Here is a 23,486-nt window from a genome sequence, read left to right as displayed (position 1 = left end):
GTTTAATTAAGACATTTTCATAAAAAATCACTATTGTTAACACTGATTAATCTTTCAGTTTAGCCATTTCATCAAATGTAATTTTTCAATGTAAGAATATTGACCAAGTGTAAGTGTTCACTTCTGAAATATAGATGCCACTATTAAATGAACAGCTGCTAACCAATCACATTTATATATCTAAGTTTTCAATCAGATGTAGAATTGATATATGTCTCAAGCCAATATTGAGCAAAATTTGGAATGATTCGCAAAATCAGTTCTTTGTTTGGCCAAATTACTTGGCTATTATGATGAATGGAATACAAATCACCAAATGTCCATTTGATATATTCACCAATAAAGGAAAGTGAAATTTGTTTGATTTTGTTTTGGTCCGTGTTGTTTTTCTTGTATATTTCCTATAAATACAAACTTGTAAACAATATTTGTAGCCCGCAACAGGTAAAAGCCCGAGGGGCTTCCACATTGTGTCATGGCACTATTGTATCTCTGCATTGCATAGGTTGATTTCAACCTCACAGCTTTTAGTGAAGAAAAGAAACCACAAAAATAGTAAATTCATGTCAAACTTTATTTCACAAATATTAGAAAGCATAATATAACAGCATTGCAGGGGGGCAGGGCTGAGTTGCACATAGCAACACAGTTCATAAAATATCCATTTTACTAAACTATTGATACATGGAATGATTTCAGGGATCTACTGTGGTCTTCTCTGCATACATATCACAGCTTTATAACTTTGTAATACACATTGTAGTATAGTCACTTATTGTTGACCTGTGACTTATTGTTGACCTATGACATTCACTATCGGTGTATTTCTAAAGTTTAACAACTATGAGAATGGAGATGGTAAACCTGATAAAATCTGCATATTTTCTCGATCATTTTAACCATGATTACACACCCTAGTTAAAAGTGTAGGAAACTGGGGAAGCTTTTCCTACTTTACCCATGTGTTTAAAATGTTTATTTTGCAGAGACGTACATTGATGGCAGACAAGACAAGATAACTATCTAATATACAAATAATAGTCTACATTTTCTGTAGTTACTCCAAACAGTTCATTGATTTTACAATAAAAGAAACTTTATTTCATAAGTAATCAGAATTTTTATCGGCTTTGTTTTGAAGTAGTCTTGTTATATGAACTTGACATTGGATGAACAAGGCTGGTATTTATATTAAAATTGAATGTTTTGTATGCATGTATGTACAGTATGTTTTTTGGGGTTTTTTTTCAATTTTTTTTCTTCAAATAATTGAGTTTGATCCAAATGTTGATATTTAGAACTTCTTGATTTTGATACTCTTACGGAGACCCATACAATCCACGTCGTCAATTTGGACTGTGTTAGATTTAATTCCAATGTCCTCCTCTAAACTCAACTGATTGCGAATCAGACCTTTCAGCTCATCTTCTGCCTGTGCCAGTGTCAAGGCAAGCCTAGATACATGTGTATCAATTTCTCCAACTTCTCTGATAAGGCGATATTGCACAGGATCGCGGCAGAGTTCAACGTTTGGACGATTTGTACGTTCAGTGAGGCGGGTCTGTGCAAGCTGCATTGGGCCAGCTTTATCATCCACTGCTTTCTGTAGTTTATCGATATTCTGCTCCATTTCAAGAATTTCACCTTGAACCTGAAAGCAAGTGAAGTAATATTGGGCATTAGACTCTCACAGTCCTTGGGAGCGTCACTAACAGAAAGGGCTGTTTTGTATATACTGACACCTACCCCATACTATGTTTTTGAATATCCTTGTACTGTGCACCCTCATTGAGTCTACATACAGCTAACCATTTGTTCACGTGTTACTGCGATGCTCTGTGTCATTGCGACGGCCCCCAAAGTTTTGTAGTTGAGCTCCTCCTAGGCTTTCTTTATAATTTGCTTACATGGATGAGAAGTACAGCATGTACATATGAGGTCCACAACTTGATGGCCATAAAACCGATTTATGTGGTTGTAACATTGTTTGAAACAATACACTCATGCTGATTGGTCGCAATGAGGAGTGATACTTATGTTAATTGACTATATTCAAATGAAGTAAATATGCAAATGTGCCCTCATTGAGATGAGCTCGAGTGACATAATTTACATATAGTGAATAGTATGTAAATATCTACAAACAGGCATGCTTATAACTGCCATCAGGGACATAGCTAAATTAATCATTTGCCGTTACTAGCATTACAAGTGGTTTGTGAGACAGAGAAGCAAAAAACACATGATGTACACAGGCTAATTATGCATAGAAAAGTGGTTATTGTTTGTCCTGCTATTGTGACAAGCCAAAAGACACTCTGCTTACCTTTGAGAGGTGATCTTCCAGCTTTCCTTTAGTGTCTTTGGTTTCAGAAATTCTCTTTTCAAATGCAAGGTCAGTGTCGTTGACCTGTCTCTGCATATCATCAGCTGTCTGTATCAGTATGGCATCAATCATGCTACGAAGGTTGATGCTGGCGTTCTTCTCACGTTCAGCTTTCTCAATATTCTTGTTGGAGAATTCCTGCCAGTTGTCAGGGGTTACAGAGCTGTTAAGTACAAAAAGATGAATTAGAGCTCCAGAGAAGATATTTTATAAGTGTGTGTGTCTAAAAGGTACTGAAATAATTGTACACCTTTATGAGAATATCTTTCTAATGGTGTTGCCATTGGGTTGGTGCATGCACTAACTCTTCCAGTACCTAAAACACACTGGAGAGGTATAAGTCATATTAGCACTTGGCTACTTTGGCTATGGTACAGGTGTTAACAAGTCCAACAGCTAACACATGGTAGTGTGGAGTTTGTACCACCACACTGGTGTTAACATCATGTTATGTTTGCACTTTTCAAACCCAATACTATCCCAGTAGCAGTTGGAAAGTTATTCTTGAGCTGAGGAGTAATTGAAGTAGGTATGTGAGAAAATGCCACCAGGTACAGGTAGTCAACTTTGCAGAGCACCTTCATTTTTGCCATTTACAAATCAATCTATATACAACCCTTCAATTTAAAATAACTAGTACTGTCATATAAACCATTCTTTATAACAATTCTATGTCTACATCTTCACTTTGTTAATGCCAAAACTATACATAATATGATTATCTAATGAAAACACTAGTCATCACTTTGTATAACTGTCCCTATGATATAACCATGGTTGACAGACATACAGTATCCACCAATACACATTGTATGACAACATTGGAATCATTTCAGAGGTGATTTGTTATTACGATATACTTATTACTGTGATGGTGCTAAACCTTAGTACCTTGAAACAATTCTAGTTGACAAGATGAGAAAAATCAATTCATGTGCGCATGGTGATTTACCAAATTTTTGCAATCAATTTTGTATGATTGTCTAGGAAACCAACAAGAAATTTGTTGTGTCGAGGTAGACATATTATACATGTACTAGAAGGTCCCACAGGTCCCAAAACATACCAGTATGTTGAAACTTTGACCACAATGACTTTCAATATTCACTTACTTTGCTTCAATCTTGGCAGCTCCATCATTATAGTGGATACCAGGGGTGTTGTCTTTCAACTCGGCACATCCTTCATCAATATCTTTGGCCCTAAATTTATCTTTCAGATCTTTTTCTAAATAAAACTTGGCTGATTTGTTCCTCCTGATCTGTTCAATGGTTTGGTCTAACGTCTTCTGTAATAGTGACATCACCCCCTGAATGGTTTCAACTTCTTTCATCAGATTTTTCTGGACATCATCATGTACAAGATCAATGGCTTTCCTTCCTTCCCTGTAAGATAACGAAATGATACAATCATAATTAGATGATCACGAAGGCAATGTACAGCTAAAACATTACAGAATACTTTGAAACAAGTATAAAAATGTGTCGTGGACCAAATGCATTTTTCTGACCCAAATGACTTTAAATAGCCTGGAATCCATGCAGATGGGGGTTTTGAATTCGTTATCCCCCCACCCATCCATCACACACACACACACACACACACACAAAATGGCCTGGATTCTAAACAAGACTTTTAAAGACCAGCCCAGGGATTCAATCCCAGGTTCTCACATTAGTGTTATCTTATAAATATCGGTGGAGCTATAAGAATTACATTTTTTTTGTACATGTAAACAGGACCACTATTTGAAATATTTTGTTCAGGACCAACTACAGCTCTGCCAGATAACTTTTTTACACCTAAATTTTAACCCTAATTAAAACTAGGCATTTAAATAGTTCAAGGGAGGGATTCAGGTATATCATAGACCCTCCATCAACATGGAAGGTCTATGGGTATATGTACAAAAAAGACCTTTTTTATTGACTAGACTTCACAGTCATAGAATTGTCTGGCACATGTCCCCCTTGAGTCAACAGCTCGTTATAACAAGCACCCTTGAATGGGTTTACACACTAACTGGGTTTACAGTTACACACTAACTGTGTACATGCACATTTTCCGCCAGCCAAGCAAATGGGAATGTCCCCATCAAGATCTATGCATGCATACATGCACACACACACACACACACACACGCATGCGCGCGCACACACACAGATCTCATCAGATATACATACCTGTTGACTAGACACTGTTGTGCAATAGCTAAGGGCATCTTGCATGCTTCCAATGCATTTTCCAATCTTGTTTTGTACGCTACCAGTGTATCATTTTCTTTTGCAATATCATCTAACTTGTGATCCAATTCATCTTTCCAAAAGCTTATGTCATGTATTCTTTGATCTATTAAGTAGAGAGATATCATACCATCAATGGTTTTGTGTACTTATCAAAAACAAAGTAACTTCTGTCTATTTCTTGAAAATAATGTTTTTACTTGCCCTTGCATAAGTTTGAAAATTACTAAGCACGGTGTTTAATTTAATGGAATTTTTTTTCAGTAATACCATCCTCTCTCTTTCTATAACCATGCTCATATACTTTATAACTGATGAAACAAAATGTGTCAACTCATAAATGGAAGTGACTATATCTGATTGCCACTGATTTAAAGCAACACATGAACCCCCCCCCCCCCCTCCAATTGCTCTCCATTTGAGCCAGTATCTGTATTATCTGAATATACCATTATTAACATTCTATGTAAATTTGAATCAGGAAAATCAACTCATTTTGTGAATCAATATTATATAGCTACTGATTTCATTCTTTGTCACTTTTATGATAACTACATGTGTAATATTTCCAAGTACCCACATTATGACATACATACAACAATGTATACCACTACTTACCAAATTTCTTTTGAACATCTCTTTGTGTTTTTCTTGTTTGTTTTTCTGTTTCGTCAATCAGTCTGTCACTTTCAGCTTTTAGTCTTTCAGCACTAGCTCTCTGTTTCTCTGCACTATCATACTTGGAATGGTTTGACATAACCCACTCCTCTCTAGTAAACCTGGGTGGTGCTGAAATTAACTTCGCCATTGTGATGGTTACCTGGGTGGGACAGAGGGAAGAAAATGAAAAACATGTGAAAACAAGAATACGAGCACTCAGTCCTCCCTTCTCCAATATAAAAGGAAAGGGGTATGGCATCAGTGGAAACGCTTCCCACGTTTGCTTCGTAATTAACTTACTATTAAATGTGATATGGAATTTGTAGAAAAGCTATGCTTGTTTACAATTGTACGCCATATTGAAAATTAGAACACACGTTTGGGTTCGGTCTCTACCTCTCTCGACACCAATGAAGTGGTGTGGTAGTCATCTCTATTTAAAATGTTTCACTATTTGGGAGTTTTTACGATGATTGACTAATACTGCCGTCAATATGATCATTACAAACAAGGAACCCGAAAAAAATACCTGTTTATGCGCAGCTATTATCTGGGAACAGATTATATTAGCGAACAGTGAGTGAACTATTTGTCAACTACGGTTCAAATGCTAAAGCAACGCCTAAAGTAAGATATTATATATATATATTAACACATATAAATATGAGAGAAATGTTGTGTAAGTAGATTACATACCAAAATATTCCGATTCTCCAAAAAAGCGATGAAATCACCAGTCAAAGAGGGGTAGAATGAGTGACCTGTCGCTACTATGGGGACAGTGTTCGCTTAGTGTTTTGGACGGGAACAAACCATTGGTCGCGTTTACATAGCAACACCAACACAGAGATCAATTCTGTAATGGTGGTGTATAGCAAGATGTACCGTGGTATATTATTAAAATATTGTACATTTGCAATAGAAAATGTTAATTTACAAATAACTGTAGCTTTACGGTTAAATTTATATTGAAATTCACTCAATTTATCATGAAAACCAATTTTTGGGGTTTTTTATTTTATATTCTTCCGTCCCTCAATAGGTAAACTTACCCACATCAAGTGGCGTAGTCGAGAGAACATGGTTGCTAAGGAGAAATACCTTTGATCGATTGGTGTTTTCCTTTCCACGTGATCACTAGAAAGTGCTCTCATAGTTTCTCGAGATAGATCACGCGAGATTATTTTAATATGACCTTCGTGTCACCCTTATCACGTCAACATTCAGAACAAACGCAGAACGCCGAGCTAGCTGTCTTCACTCGCAAAAACGAGTCTCCTGAAATATCACTGTAGCCTTTGCAACTGTAAATACCATGGCTGCTAAACCGTTAGCAAATGGATCCGTACCATTCTCAAGTCCTTTCGGAAGACCCCGATCTCAAGCCGTTGCAGCCGGAGCGACACCTCCTACTCATCCGTTGAAGGGAATCCTCGCTGGTAGGTTTTTTCTATTCATGCCAACAACACCATATTAATTGTTCCAAACAAAAATGGAATAGCAGGGACATTTTAAGTCACATCCTGGCGATAAATCATCAGATGTAACGAGTCCCCAGACCATTCTGAACATAGTATGCATGTTTGTAGAGAACCACTGTCAATTTCCCAAAACACATAAAACAGTCAACGCCAGGGTTCGCTGTATTCCAGTGCTCAGTTCAATGTACGGAAATTTCCACTAGAAGACAAACTTCGACAAAATGTAACTTTATTTTGATAGTCATGCAGAATTTGTTATTTTTGCATTCTGTGTATATCATTGAAGTTTACAAGAAACAGAAAATCTGACATTTTAGTGCGGTTTTTATAGTTAAAGATTAAATGTCAGGTCGACCTTCCTATGTCCACACATCCTATGTGGCGTTGGCGGCTGCTAATTTTGTCGATTTCTTATTGGATAATGGCGGAGGTGTGGTGCCCATCCCCTAATGCGATTGGCTAGTTAGGTAAGACCATATTGAATTAGTCTACGCAAAATAATGATACAAGGACGGTGTGATAGACGACGAAAACAAGCAAAGTTGTCAACGATCCCTGAGGTTTTCATCGTAACCCCGTTGAGTTAGACAGTGTGATTACTGTGTTAAGTCTGGGACTAGTCAGCACTGTGTGTTTATCACAAAAAGTAAACATTATCTGGTGATTGCCACGTGTAAAATTTATCTGAGTGGTAACGTAAATGTAATCAGAGACAGTCATGTACTTAAGCAATAACCCCCGCCGAAGGCGGGTATACACGAGATTTTGGTACAATTCGCGACATATAGCACGAGCCGAATGGCGAGTGCTATATGGAGCGAATTGTACCAAATTCGAGTGTATACCCGCCTTCGGCGGGAGTTATTGCTATTATATTATATCAAAATATGTGTCTATTTCCTCTAAATATGATTCTGTGGTTATTTATATGCCCGAAAAGGCGAATTCGCACGTACAGAAAAAGATCGTCGGTAATAGATCGTCGGGAACGAGCATATTTTAATGAGTGGATACGTTCATGTAGCCCCCACACACACTGCATGAACACAAACCATACACTGCATTGCAATGCATTGCATTGCATTGATAAATTACTTTATTTACATCATATAATGCATAACGAAAACGCGTTGAAAACTAGCAACAACAAAAACGGGGCAAGAGGTCAAAGAAAGTAACAATTTTGTTTGGATATTTACATAAGAACAATACAATCTTGTACACTGCTAAAAATAGATGTCTCGGCGTTGAATCGGAGAAAGCGCGAGACAGTAAATCAGAGACGCGACGTTACACAGTCTACTTTAATTTAATGGTTAACAAATTGAACATTGACTGAACCTGAAGATGTACAGTTTTGAAATAATCCTGACGCACCTTGACTGATGGTTAAAAGTTAAATCGGTGTTGCTTGATTCAACGCGTAACGAGAGTAGGACGCTGAGACGGCTCGTTGCATGGGGAGAACTTGTACCTTATCAGTGGTGTTGAGGCCACTGATCGATCATTGCTTTCGATCGCAAGGTCACCAGTGGAATTATTTGGACTACTGTAACCCAAACTATTGTGAAGGATACCTGACACACCTTTACTCTGGGGAAGTGTTAACTTATTGGTGTACGAACGAACACATTCAGCTTGTATGTACTATTCATATGCTAGTTTAGGGGCCCATTTTACCACTGCCAGCCGTGGTAAAATGGGATTTTACCACAGTTATTATCCAATCAGAATGGCGCATAGTAGCATGATATAATATAATATGACATTTACAATACCATAGAGCTATTGAAAACAAATCTATTGTCTTTACTATAATTAACTTACATTGTAGTAAATTGCTTACATAAGTAGTACTTGCAAAAACATGTTAATTGATAAAGCAGGCTTGTTCACACTCCTACATGTTCATGTATTTATTTTAAAAAACGGACCCAACCCATTATTCAGCATAGTCCTGCTTGCATACGAAATCGTCCCTTCCTTTTATAGTTGAGGGTCATGTAGATCCGTGCACCGTCTAAGCAGGACTATATCCAGCACAGGATGTTTAAAATATGAAATACTAATACAGTAGAGAACTTGTTTTTCTCAAGATTTCCATACCTGCAAATGAAATTTACATATTAATGTTCAAATGATATGAAAATACTAATAGTAATACAAAAACAGTGAATGATGATGTACAAAATAAACTTTACATTCTGCTGGTACCTAAAAAAATAAAAAAAATTGTAATCTACATAATCTGAACTGAAAAATGGTACATTTAATTGAAGGGTCAAAGGTCAATTTGGTACTAATAAAGACAATGACCTTTCCATTTATTGATATGCTGTATTTGAAACTAATTTCTTTACTTGATCAAACTTTTCATGATACAAGTCAAAATATGTAAATGTCAATTCTTATCATTAATTACATTTATTGTTTATTTATCAGATTTGAAATTTGAACAGTTTTTACACATATAATATAGAAAGATCACAACACTATATGATTTTGTTAAGACTTTAAATGCATTTGATTACCACAAAGAAGTAAATTCATAGTTAGATGTACAACTAGGGCAGTATTTTTGTTCTCTTTGGTTTACGTTGTCCTTCATAAATGCAAATTCTAAAACCTAAGTCCTTGGTGGTATTATTAGGTGCCCTGGATACATCCATAGCACAGTCCAAGACTTTCCTCATACAAACAGATACAGGTCAAAGACTACAAAAGACAGGGGACACCAAAACTGTGTATTCATCCCAAACAAAATACATTCCACCATGTATTGTGCGGGATGAGTATTGTGTCAATTCATTCATTTGAGACTGAGTGAACTAAGGGTCAATATGGGTTATAAATCCTAAAGCACAGTTTTTTCATGCGTATATGCATTTTGTGTTAATGGAGTTGTGAAAAAAAAGATAGATTGTAATCTGTCAGTTTTTTTTACATCCCCTCCTAAAGTGCAATGAAGTGTCCATTGTTTGGAACTGCATGTCACTTTGATTATTTTTGTTCCAGTATTGAATTTTTTTAATGTATTTTTTTTTTCATGTAACTAATAGTAACTGTCTTTTTAACTGTCAATATATTAGTTTTGACCAATTCTTTTTCCTAGTTGAAACTATACTTTACAATTGTTACTAACTTGTAGAAATAACTCAATGACATATTCACAGAAATAATGCACCAAAGAGTGCAGTGGGAGTCCCTCTATCACCAGACTGTGGTGCAGAATAGATCATATTATTAAAGTGACACAAGCTGAGTTTATAAGTTTTTTACTCAAGTGAAAATACTTCAATAAAACCACATTCCAGTATAATATTACTGTCAATGCATGTCTTCTGTAATATTGTGATTGTTTTGTGATATAGTTAGAACAATTGATTGCATAGTAGAGATTCCGTATAAAACATTTTTTGATATGTATGATAAATTACACCATTAGATCATTTAAGTTATCTTAATACCAGGTTTGAGTTCAGTCAATTGCAAGTGGTGATTAAATTATGCTACAGTAAGTACAATACTGCAAGTATCTTTTACATATGCAGCAAAATCTATGCCCAGATATGTATTAACTCAGCTTGTGTCCCTTTAATTAAAGGCATGTAAAAGTCATTGCGTGGTCTGAGTTACAACATACAATAAACAATGACAAGATCCTGTTTAATGCTACCAGGATATAATATCACAGCTTGTATTTGTATTGCTAAAATTGAAGGTACCAGTTGTTTGTTTAAACAGATGTAAATGTATTTATACATTTCAAAGCATAATTAACGTGCTTTGATTTAAAAATAATTCATGTGATTATTCTAATCATTATTTTATTATAATAAATGATTTTAGTGGAAGTAAAGTGTTTCCACAATACACTCATTTTAATAACATTTTCTTTGAAGAAAAGAAGGGGACTATTTGAAATTATGTAGTAACTATATTTAGGAATAATAAGTAAATGTATGAATAATTCACGAACTATTTTCCTAAAAATCCCACTATATAGCTGAAATGTTGATTTGATATCTTTTTAGCATGTTGTGTATACTAGTAAAACAGACACAGATATTTGAATAGACCGGTACAAGTTTTTGAAATTTAGAAGTTTACTAGACTAGAAGGAATGCCACTATACTGTGTTGGTACAATGACCTGAACAAATGACCTTTGAACCTTTCATAATTTTAAATGTCAAGGAGCTGAGCTGGGGATCATGATAGCTGATAGGTACACAATAAGTTGAAATGAATGTCTGAAAATGAATTCATCAGTACATGAACGAAAAAATTTGAAATAAATGCCAACATCAAGACTGGTTTATGCTGATTATATGGGTGATACTGATAGATTGTAATTTTTACTAAAACAAGGAGGGCCATGTCTTTCATACAAACAGAATTCTGTAAACACATGTCACATTTTAGGTAAATTATTGACAGTAAAATATACATGCACTTTAAATAAATCACTTTTTTTGTAGAAAAGTATGATGCAATAGAATATTGATTATTAGGCTAACATGTATATTTGTACATCAAACATGTTGAAATATTGAAAATTAAGGATTTTCTAATATGAAATGTACCTTCCTCTGACTACAATTAATTAATTGATAATGTAATTGATAATTAATTTAGTCTTCTAACAAATTTATTTCTTCATCTGTTAATTGGGAGATAGCTAATGTGATAACAGGATAGTTTCGACTGTGCAAATGCCTTCTATGTGTGATATTTGAGAAATATATTATGGTCGGTAGAATGCAAAAATCACCTGCCTATCTACTTGATAACATTGTACAGCTTCTTAGGCAGTTTTCTATCAATATGATTTGTGACTCCTTTAATTCCCATGTTTTAAAGCCTTCTGCACACTGAAAAAAACCAGCTAACTAAATTAAGGTGTTAATAAATGTGAGACCAATTGCAGGTGATTCAGAATAATTAATAACCATCGCAAGTATAATTGTAAGTAGCAAACAACTTGTGATCATGTGTAGAATATATTCATTTAAAAAGTGCTGATTTATGTGTCAATCATCACAGAAACCCATGAAGAAATTAATCTGCCAAGGTGAAGCTTTTAAATCTATCACTTTATTCACAACATAGGTACAGTATTTGAATATTACTAGAGTGTGACTTCCTAGAATATAGTTAAATGGTGGAACTAACCTACAGTATTTCATGCATACAGAAGTCATAACAACTTTTTAATGGAAGTGTCAGCTGTCATGCACCTAAAGTCCTTTTGAATATTAATGTGTATCAATGTACAGATTTGCCCAGCTTTGGTAGTAAATGTAAAACATCACCCTGTCATCCACATGTAATACAAAATGTACATAAAAATATATATTTGACTATTGTGTATAATATTTTGCATTATGTTCATTTCTCTTTGATCTGTTAAGTGTATATATCTTATGTACATTTTGTATTCAGTACATTTTATTTTTATTTAAATCCAACCCAGGTAGCATTGTATCAATGTTCTACATGATGTTACATAACTTTATAACATTACATAACATAACATACCACCATATAAAAAATTTATTGATTCATTTTATCAAATATTGGATGTGTATGTCCCCAAACCCTCTTTTCTCCCTTCGCCATCAATAAATTTATACACTGCACACATACTCACATAGTCTGTCTTTATTTTGTTACGGGTACTGTACAAGTTTAATGAAATGAACATTTCAAAAAACGCTCTCTATGATACACCTGTAATAGCAGTGATTCCTACTTCATTCATATTCAGTTCACATAGTCACAATGATTACACTAGCAAGTGATATGATATCAAATTGAATTAGGCCAAATAAAAAAATAGTGTGTTTGTGATAACCTGAACGACCCTAGTTTAAGTTGTTAACCCTAAGTATTTTTGACAGTGTAAAAAAAGGTAAAATTAAGACAATTTACTTCTATTTCCCTGTAGATTTTCTTGCCAAAGTAACTTTTTTTAAATTACATTCCAGACTGAGAGAGAAATGGTGTCATTTCAGCCCATAACAGCTTGCACAGTCCGAATATTGTGTTTGTCAACTTCTGAATCACATAATTGTCTTCATTTATTACTTTTACACCTCATTAACTGTTACAGAATTAGTATCTTATCTTGGGGTTGAAGGAATTTTTAGAAAAAACAAAATGTAAAATGAAATAAAATAGAATCCTGACCAACCTACTCTATTTTCTGAAGTCATGTTATCAGAAACAAAACATTTTATTTTATTTTGCCTTTACCAGATTTAATTTTCTGAAATGTCTTAAGTAGATGTCAGTGCTCTTTGAAGGAAACTAATAAAACTCTTACAATATTAATAAAGGATATAAAACCTGATTTATGATTAACAAAATGTAAATTCGAAATTGGCCAAGTTTGCCTGGAGGATTTTAGAACCCTGTGTTATAGGGGATATTGTGGAATCCAAATTTCCTTGCACTGTATGTAATGTTAATGAAAATATTAGCATGGAAAGTAGGTGAATTGAGATCTAGAGAGAAACAAATGCAAGAGTTGGTAGATTTACGTTCTTCCTGCCTTTATCAAAAACATTAGCTAATATATTTTAGTTTTGTTAATATATTTTTGGAAATAAATTCAGTAAAGAACTTGTTTTCCTGAAGATGTTCTTACCTGCAAATGAAATTTACATATATATAAATGAAAGTTACATATCATGTACAAATGAAATTTACATATGTACAAATGAAATTTACATATGTACAAATGAAATTTACATATCATGTACAAATGAAATTTACATATGTACAAATGAAATTTACATCTCATGTACATATGAAATTTACATCTCATATACAAATGAAATTTAGATCTCATGAATATTCATAGATTGAGAGATAATCATGAATATTTAGTTTGATGTTGATTTCATATTTTGATGTTGTCAAATTGGTGATGAATAGGTGAAATTGACACTTAAACTTGAGTTACAGCATTCACCTGTTTCCTATCTGAAATGTTTTTAAATAATATTTTGCAGTAGCAATATCATGCTGGTCAGTGAAAGTATAATATTTGCTGCGAGTATAGAATTCAGGTTACATGGTAATTTTCACAGTTCTACACGTCTACTAGAGAATATTGAAAGCTTGGAAACTCTTGAAATTACACTGACTTTTCACTTTCCTCAGCCACTAGAAAGGTACATTCATCAAATACTGACTGGACTCAGGTGGCATACATATATTATATTGATATCAACTTTTATTCTTTAAAATTAATGTATCAGAATTTATCATTTCCAAATATCGACCAGTATTCAACAATGCCCATTTCTTTAAAATGTTCACAATCTGGCCTCAATAATTAAAATGTCTACAGGAATAATCTCGTCAAAGACTCCATCTATAATTCTGTGAGAAAATGTTCTAATTTTATAATAACAATTGCAAAATTGAAATCATTAAAACTGTTTTTAGACCGGAGTCTTTGTGCTAGCATAATATTGACTTAAAAGCTATTTTTGGTATATAAATGCAATTCTAGACACCAAGATAAATTGTTTGAGTTAATATGTAAAGTATGTCTGATTAGATCACAGTTACCATGGTTACTAAGCACCAGTATCAGTTACCCCTTTCAGTTCGGATACTTTTGAGTGAAAGTCTTCAAAATTGTCAAATCACAAAGCTGTTATGTTTCCTGATAATTCATGACTGTGAAGTCAGTTAAATCAAACATATACATCACTGTGATAGAATGTATTGAACTGACACTATTTGGATATTGTCAATGTATACAAAATTATATGTGAAATCACCTATTAATTTCATAAAAGGTGATGACTCTTTTGATCACTTTCAATCTCAATATATTAGTACTTTTTTGGATATTTTCTTGTGATTTCCAACGGTATAGTGATAGTTAAGTAGGGAGTGATTGCTAACTGAAGAGAAGGTTACCTTCTTGCAGCAATGGGGGTGGGGGGATTGGGGGGTAGGGGTGGGGGTGGGTTTACATTGTGATTTAGTGTAAAGGGTGTCAATCAGGCTCAAGTTATCCCAAATACTTTTATTTTAGTTTATTTTGCCATTGAAATATGTTACAATTTAAGTGAAACAAGCACTGAAATGTAGCATAAGGTTTGTGCTTAACCAGCATTGCCAACCTGATCAACCTCTCCAAGACAACACTGCAGAACAGTGACAACATTTGATTTGTCACCAATGAAATCATACCTTTACATCATTACAGTTCATGATGTGTCCTGCAACCCTATATAATCAGGGGTGAGTCGTGACATGTCGTTACATGTAAGTCTGCAGGATGCAGAGGATAAATGTCAATGTATGGTTCAATGTATTATACTCTAGCTGGTATATAAGTTTATGTAACCATTTCATTTCATCAGTTTCTCTAACAAAACAACATAACTACTTTTCAAATTCTTCCTCCTGTGAGAGTGTATACGTATACATGTCTAACTATTAAGTTATTGTATTACGTTATTGAAAAGAAAATCTTATATAAATTTGACATGGTATAGAATTCCATATACGTATGGAATGTATATGAATAGTACATACTAGACTTAGCCGTAGGTGTAAAGCTGATGTATGATATCAATGAACACATGCTGACCACTTTTTACAAACTACCTTACAACAGCTGACCTACATGTATTAATAATAATCTCCTGAAAGGAAATTGAATAACATCTGTATACTCTCTATGAAATGCGTCATTGGGCACATCAAATGCAGTATTAGATAGAGATGGATAGGAATTCATGATTGTATAATGTAGTACTTGTGAAGGATATTTTATGTGAGTATTTAATATAGACTTTGTACCTTTTGTCAAAATTAATATATTTTGATGTATTACAAATATGCAGCTGTTGTTCCTGGTAAATATATGAACAAGTCATTACTGACCACATTTGATGTCAACTTTCTCATAAATCTGGCCAAGTCCATGTATGACATTGAATAATTGCCAATATTTGAATAATCTGTTATGCAAATGTGGGATACCCAGGAATTGTGGGATAGCCAAGAATTCAATGTGTGTACAAAGTTCATTATGTTCCAAATGATTTGACTAAAAAACACACAAGGATCGTGGGATATTAGCCAAGAATTCTTGGGGAAAATCTTGAATTTTTCTTTCTTTTAAAAGTTTGCTTGTCAAAACCATTGGATCAGTTTTTCATGAGATAAGGGAATAAATATTATGGATTATGAAAGGAGAAGTGATTAGCAAAAATACAAACATTTTAAATTACAGTGGCAATACATCTATCACATGAGATAGAGGTACTGTTGTTGAACTTATGTTCACAAAGTCAGTTCTCTTTGAAAAGTTCCAAGCATAATTTTCACAAAACTTAATTTCCCCAAAGCAAACATAACTTCCTACAATATCAACATACGGTCGGAAGCTTTGGTGGGTGCACCTCCCACTGAAAGACGGACAATAATCGTTACATTCTGTTATTTGTAGAATTGTTTTTGTTTTTTTATATATATATTTGTATTTGTAAGGTCTAATACCAAATTTTGTTCTTTACAGGTGGTATAGCTGGAGGTTTAGAAGTTTGTATCACATTTCCTACAGAGTATGTAAAAACACAACTTCAACTAGACGAGAGATCTGCGAAACCTTTGTATAGAGGACCAGTTGATTGTATCAAGTATACAGCTAAAAATTATGGCTTCTTTGGTTTTTATCGTGGGCTTAGTGTACTTATTTATGGATCTGTACCAAAAGCAGCAGTACGGTGAGTCATTAGTAGGACAACGCAACATTTTGGGACAATTAATAGCAGTTATGATTTGGTAAAGGACAATGGACCATATTTTAGACCAAGCAAAATCAAAAATACAAAGTGGAGGAGGACTTTAAGACTTTTCAGCTCAAAAAAAAGACCCCATTTTAGACCAGAGGGCTCAAAAACAGGCGGCACATACTCAAATAAGGGGCGTAGTCTCCCCAATGGGCTCAGTTTACTCAGATAGGCACACACCAAAATTATTGTTGAAAACTATTGTTGAGACATGCTGAGATGCTATTGAATGGACTTATAGTAGGGTGGCTTTTTCGGATGACATCTGTGATTTTCCAGTGTACATTTTGTGGATTTCCAATGTTTACATGATGTTGATTCCAGGATAATTACACAAAATACAAATTACATGTGTAATAACTACATTTTGAAGCTATGCATATGTCATGCAATGAAGGTATATAGTTTACAGAATGTAACAGTGACAAGTTACTACAAGATTTTGACAGCTAGATTATGCTCCTTTCAAGTACTGACTGTATTACACAATGACCTAGAGTGAACACTTAGGGCCCTGGAGTGAACTCTTAGGGCTATGCTGCATTGCATAAAAGAACTAGGAACAATAATTGGCCTGAGTTAAATACAGTTCATGATGAAAAGAAATTTCTACTTATATTGTACATTTCAGAAACCCACAGATAGTTCATTTCAAAATAGTACAAAAGCAAGTAATACTAGACATCAGAGGTCACCTTGATTTTTTGATGTCAAAGACCTTAGTGAGCATACTACAGACCTAAGATTAAGTCCCCAAATACAATTACCAAACCCAATTTTGAAATGACAATTAGATGTTACTCCCCAATATTTTTCTTCATTCAGCCAGGGAAAATATGAGTGACCTAAGGGGCCTTTCTCACTATGAGTTTCTAGACTAGTAGTGACAAAAGTATTGTCTTGGTGAATGAAGAACAATATTTTGGAGAATAACATTATTATACCAGCAATATCAGAGAAAAATTGGGGAAAATAATGGCAATTTTGAACATTTTGACTCATATTTGAACATAGTAGAACCTGAGTATTATAACATAGCATAAGCATTGTCATGACATAGATGCACATTGTGGTGACATAGAATAACCAGAGTATATCGATTCCATATTTATGGCTTACGTATGGTATTGTGAATGAGAACACTGATTTATTCCTTTTTGGGAAATTTTGGACTCATGTAAAAACATAAAATATTACTACTTGCAGTGACAGAGTCAGAAAATTCATGAGAATAATCCATCAAGTTTTACATCTTGGCACCTAGCTTAAAGGGTGTACTGAGTATACAATAATGTTTTTGTGTGACATTGGAAGACTCCACAAAGATGTCACAATTTAGATTACAATTTTAACTTAAGAGTCAAACTCTGCCTGTTAGAGAAAACAAAGCTGTCTGATTGCTTACAGAACCATGCATATATGATAAGCAGCACTCATAGAAATGACACAATTCATTTACATGTAAAATGTCAAGTACTGGTATATATAATGTCAGCATAGATTGACTTTTGGTTAAACTACATTGATACTTACACAGACTCTCATACATGATAAAGTAGTTGTATCTGATTGAAATGGGAATTGTGAATTGGCTGATCAACCTTGACTACTCAAGTGATTAGTTCTATGTTTTATTGATTAAAAGCCAGATAATATCACATCACTAAATGCCCCACATTATTCGGAGTCAGTTAAATTTGTACACTTTGTAATAGGATTACCAATCACTCAATTTTTGTACATGGTAATGATTACGCATACTAATTATTAGCAGGATTTCGTATTATTATGCAGATTATATACTCAGTAACCATATTAGTTTCACTTTCAATCAGAAAAATCACAGTTTTCATATTGAAGTGGCATGTGGATGAGGATTGGGTATTTATTGTTGGATTTTTAATTTATAAAACAATTTTATCATGGCTTCCTACTTGGAAAGTCTATGTGAAACAACATATGCCAAGTCCATGTTTGTAAAATCTTTGATATTGTACATACAGTAACAAACTTTTTACACACATTTTTTAGCTTTTGCAATTTTAATATTGACTTATAAACAGAGTTTGTCAAGGTTATTTCATGTTGAGTTTTCAAGTAGGAAGCCATGAAATTATTTTGAGTGGCTTTTGGACCAGGAAAGAAAATAAGCCCTAAATGGACTAAAGTGGTCAATTCTTCTATGTCTCATTTGTTCCTGTGTATAAATTCTATATATTTTGTCCTTTGTAATGGCTCTAATTTTTACCAGTAATACTCAGCATTCACCACTTTATTCCCTAATTAACATACATGTACAATCATACTAAGTTACTGGTATGTAAAATGTTGTATTTAAATTAATTAAAAGTACAATGTTACCCATTAACAAACCAGATTTACTCTCTCATGTTGAACAATAGACCTACATGTGTATATTGCTGGTTCCAAGATGCATTGCACGTCTCTCCATACAATACCATGTATTGTGTACACGCTGAGTGGGGTTTGCACACGCTCGCTACTCAGGGTGATGGTTGTCACCTGTCTGTACCCTGGGTTTATCGGGGAAATCCTTCTCTGTCGTTTGATAACACTTAGTCTTTGTTTTGTAAAATCACTCACAGTTAAAGAGGTCAACATGTCTTTCCATCATTTCACAATGAAAATGTTATTTCAAATGTAATAAAAACAACCCAAAAGGTAACAACATAGGTGATGTTGTTTCATGCAATGTATCTTGGAAAATTGTCAATAATGCAGTACTAATGATTACTCACTCCTCTGTTTGATATTGTAGATTTGGAGCGAATGAATTCCTTAAAAACAAATGGAGACAGGGTCATGATGGTAAAATCAGTAAAGTAGGCAGTATGATGTGTGGTCTAGGAGCTGGTGTATCAGAGGCTATACTTGCAGTTACACCTATGGAAACCATCAAAGTCAAATTTATCCACGATCAGACATCAAAAAATCCTAAATTTAAAGGTTTTTTCCATGGCACAGCAATGATAGTCAGAAAAGAAGGTAAGTTGATCAAATGAAATACACATATCAGAGAAGGGAATTGGACTGAAGAATTAGAATGCAAGCTCAGATTTCAAAGTTTTCTTTTTTCATGCAATTCCATATTCACTGGTCCCCAGTTATCACAAAGTTGGACTGTTCATCTCAATGTGTTTTACACAATTCAATGTTTACTGGACCCCTGTCATCATAGAAAGTGAGATTGTGAAACGTGATGTGTAATATACAATTTGATTTCACTGGACCCTTGTCAACATAGAAAGTCGGGGCAGGACAGTTCATCTCAATATGTACATTGTGTACTACACAACTCAGTACTTACTGGATCCTGTAAGTACTAAACCAGGACGCAGGACATGTTCATTCCAAAATGTAAATACATCTGAACATAATAATGTATCATCCAGAAATGATAATACAGTCAGTGATTTGATAGCTGTATTGAAATCTGTTTGCAGGCTTCCATGGCATATACCAGGGTGTAACACCAACAATAATAAAACAAGGCAGCAATCAAGCTATACGATTCTTAGTGATGGACACTATGAGGGCATACTATAGACAAAAATATGACATCCCAGAAACTAAGGCTCTTAATCCACTTGTAACTGGTCTAATGGGTGGCTTTGCTGGTGCATGTTCAGTATTTGGTAATACACCAATTGATGTAGTCAAAACAAGAATGCAGGTAAGATCTAAGATCTACAAGTTGGTTGCTTTCTTTACGACTGGATTTAACTTGTATGCAGTCAGAATTTTGATAAATCTAGATTTTGGGCAGTATTGTTCTTCTTTAGATATCAACCACATTTAAAATCCAAACTTACAAATCTCCAACCAAATGTATTACCTTATATTATATGCTTCTGTTACAAATTGAAATATAGTCAAGACACTAGACCAGCAGGCTGTTCTTCTTTCTTTCAAAGTGACCAAAGGTCACATATTTCTAAAGAAGCTGCTGAGGGCGCTAGCACCCAGACAGAGTTACTGTCATCACCTTTCAGGTTTATTCAGCAACCTCCCAAAGTGCAGGTCTCTCTAAAAGACTAATTGAAATGTATCATATTAGTATCATTTAGGTCAAAGGTCAATCCTACAGCATTTCATTCCGCTATCCTGGTATGAAGTGTTAGTTGTTGTCGATAACAAAAGAAGTACTTGTGAAGTTACATGATAGGATAACACTGTATGAGGACACTGTACTGCCATGCAATTCTCATTACCTGCATAAGATCAAATGCTATCACAAAATTACAATTACCAAGAATTGGTATCTATGGTGAAAATGTAACCGTCATTTTGCTTCAACTTGCCCTTGTGAAAGGCTCCTTGTGGAATTAAGGTGTGAATATTCAGCAACAACTCTAAACAGTGTCATTGAACTTTGCAATCACTTCTCAACATAATAATTCACCTCTATTCTAATCCCAATATTTGTTATTTGTTTTGTTTTTTGTCTGCAGGGTCTTGAAGCACATAAGTATAAGAATACTTGGGATTGCATAATGAAAATAGCTAAACATGAAGGACCTAAGGCGTAAGTATTAGTTTAAACTTGACTGCAATTAAATGACCCAGTTTTCACCCATTACTGATACTTTGTATTAGATATGATACTACTTGTACATGCATGGTGACTTGTTCAAACAGTATGAGCTAGAGATTTATACTGTGGTTGTTCGGCGTCAAGACAGTGCACAGCTATTAAAGTGTGTGATTCATTCTGCCACGCTGGAAATATATATAGGGGAGACAATACATCCAAGGTTGTCATTACCGTTCCTAAATTTTCATAGATTATTCTCGTACAAACATTATAGTATTCCCCAATATTTGTCTAAGCCGAGGAGAATATGAGTGACCTAAGGGGCCTTGTCACTATGAGTTGAAGACAAATACTAACAAAACCTTTATGTCATGAGTATTTTCCAGCTGAATTATCAGTAATAATTTATAATATTTTTTAAAAAACACAGAGGAAGGTGATGCATTATAATGGTTTTCTCATGGAAATGTGATAATACATTATTTGTCATACCTGTAAATGGTGGTTTGCTACAATTTGCCGATGGTTCGTTTGTGTCCTTTTTAGTAATAACTGGAAAGTTTTCAGACCTCTTTGACATCTATTGGGGAATATTTGGTTAAAACAAGTAGATTGAAAGACAATAGAAACAACAGCAAGCAAGTAATGGCTGGCAACTTGTTAAATATTTTTGAGAAAAACAAAAGATAGGGGAAATTCAAGGGTAACTTTGAGGGCGCTAATTCATTCATGTCTAACCCATTGGCACATCTTTTAATCAGTGGATTACTTGCACCTGTATGTAATAAAACAAAGAATATAAGAGACATTAATAAGTGTTTATTCTTTACTTAACAGGTTCTACAAGGGAACAGTACCACGGTTGACGAGAGTGTGTCTAGATGTAGCTTTGGTCTTCATACTCTACGACCAAGTACTTGCAGCTATCAACTACGTTGAACAGAAAGTTAAGAGAACATAAATATATGTGTCTTATAAAATTCTGCAACTCTCCAACATCAGATGGCTGCAAAACACCACCTTTGTCAACCTCCAGCCTGACAAAAAATCTGATGTATTTAGAGATTTAAAGTCCAACTTATAAAACAAGCAGACAAATGTCTTCCATCACTATTGATGAAGATTTTCACATTTTCACAAATAAATTTTTGACATTTTCCCCAAATTTGCCCAAAATGAATTATGTATTTCGTAAATCTAACTCTTTTGACATGAAATAAACTATATAGAAATAAAGGAGAAAATGTGATGATTTTTGTTCATGAATTTTGGTGGGAAAACATAAGTTGCAGACTATAGATTGAGGTCAGTGACCTTTTGTGAAAGAGACCATATTTAGATAGTTTTAATGGAAGGAGATCATCTTACACAATTCTGAGTTGTTTACAGCATGGCTGTTCTTGTATTGTATGCTCAGATGTAATATTGCTTTGCAGACTAAATGTCCCAACTTTTCAGTTTACTTTCATAACACATTTAGTAAGTTTTCAAGTCCCGTAAATGGTTGTATGTAAGTTGTAACTGTGACCCTTGCTTCAGAATTTGTACCAGAGAGTGTACATTAGCATCAGATTTCTTGCACACAAGACAGTACTTCTCCCAGCTTAGCCCCAATACTGCTGCGTGCTTCAAACAGCCGTGAAACCAAGGAAAGAGTGTTTTGTAAAAGGCATAGTATAATGTAGTATAATGTTATCAGAAGAAATGTACCAAAACAAATTTTCCAACTCCAAGTTACTGTAACATTGCACAGGTACCCTCACCAAGAAAAGTACTTATTTGCTAGTTTATGCATTGACTATCTGTTGTGGAGGAGAGGTGTTTCTCTTTTATGTCCACGTATCAAATAAAATCTTATGGGGTCAATCTTTATGTATATGCTAAAAAAAACACACACACAAGATTTTGTTTGATACAGTAAAGAAAAACTTGTGTATAGCTAGCATTGCTAGTTTGCCATGACATCTATGACTAAAATTGGTCATATTTGTTATTTTAATGATTGTATTGTGTTGGTGATCTTTCATATCATTCTCTTTTTATAGACAGTGAATTTTTAGTAAAGTGTCCCTCTATTAAAATACACAACTCTTAGAAAAGTGACAATACAATGTAAAATTTATTGTTGATATTTTGATTAAGTTTGTTTTGAAATGAATTTTTTTAATGTTTAACTTCATGTGAGGCGTATTTGCATACAGGTATGCAACAAATTTCAGCATTGCACTGCACTGCAATGCAATAGTATGCAAACGCAGCAATGCAAGTCATCACTGGTATATATGTAATATTAGAATTAATTAATTTCTTGGTGTTTGATTAATGATACACTTTA

The 23,486-nt window shown here is 34.2% G+C and overlaps 2 protein-coding genes across 2 annotated transcripts; one reads left to right on the top strand and one right to left on the bottom strand.

The window, feature by feature from the left end:
• Positions 1 to 568: 568 nt before the first annotated feature.
• LOC144448976 (tektin-1-like) lies at positions 569 to 6,106 on the bottom strand. Its single transcript, XM_078139365.1, has 6 exons — positions 5,986 to 6,106; positions 5,248 to 5,449; positions 4,570 to 4,735; positions 3,499 to 3,771; positions 2,327 to 2,549; positions 569 to 1,651 (listed from the first exon to the last, which is right to left on the bottom strand). Exons 2-6 carry the CDS (start codon positions 5,435 to 5,437, stop codon positions 1,295 to 1,297), a joined length of 1,209 nt encoding a protein of 402 aa, XP_077995491.1. The 5' UTR covers positions 5,438 to 5,449; positions 5,986 to 6,106; the 3' UTR covers positions 569 to 1,294.
• A 412-nt stretch (positions 6,107 to 6,518) lies between these two features.
• On the top strand, positions 6,519 to 23,111 carry LOC144449175 (tricarboxylate transport protein B, mitochondrial-like). Its single transcript, XM_078139675.1, has 6 exons — positions 6,519 to 6,728; positions 16,323 to 16,530; positions 19,376 to 19,602; positions 20,061 to 20,290; positions 21,069 to 21,142; positions 21,989 to 23,111. The coding sequence occupies exons 1-6, from the start codon at positions 6,605 to 6,607 to the stop codon at positions 22,110 to 22,112; spliced, it is 987 nt and encodes a 328-aa protein (XP_077995801.1). The 5' UTR covers positions 6,519 to 6,604; the 3' UTR covers positions 22,113 to 23,111.
• Positions 23,112 to 23,486: the final 375 nt, after the last annotated feature.

Source organism: Glandiceps talaboti, chromosome 18 (assembly GCF_964340395.1).
Source record: "Glandiceps talaboti chromosome 18, keGlaTala1.1, whole genome shotgun sequence".
NCBI lineage: Eukaryota > Metazoa > Hemichordata > Enteropneusta > Spengelidae > Glandiceps > Glandiceps talaboti.
The sequence above is the reverse complement of the archived record's forward strand: the minus strand, read 5'-3'. Positions and strand labels throughout refer to the sequence as shown.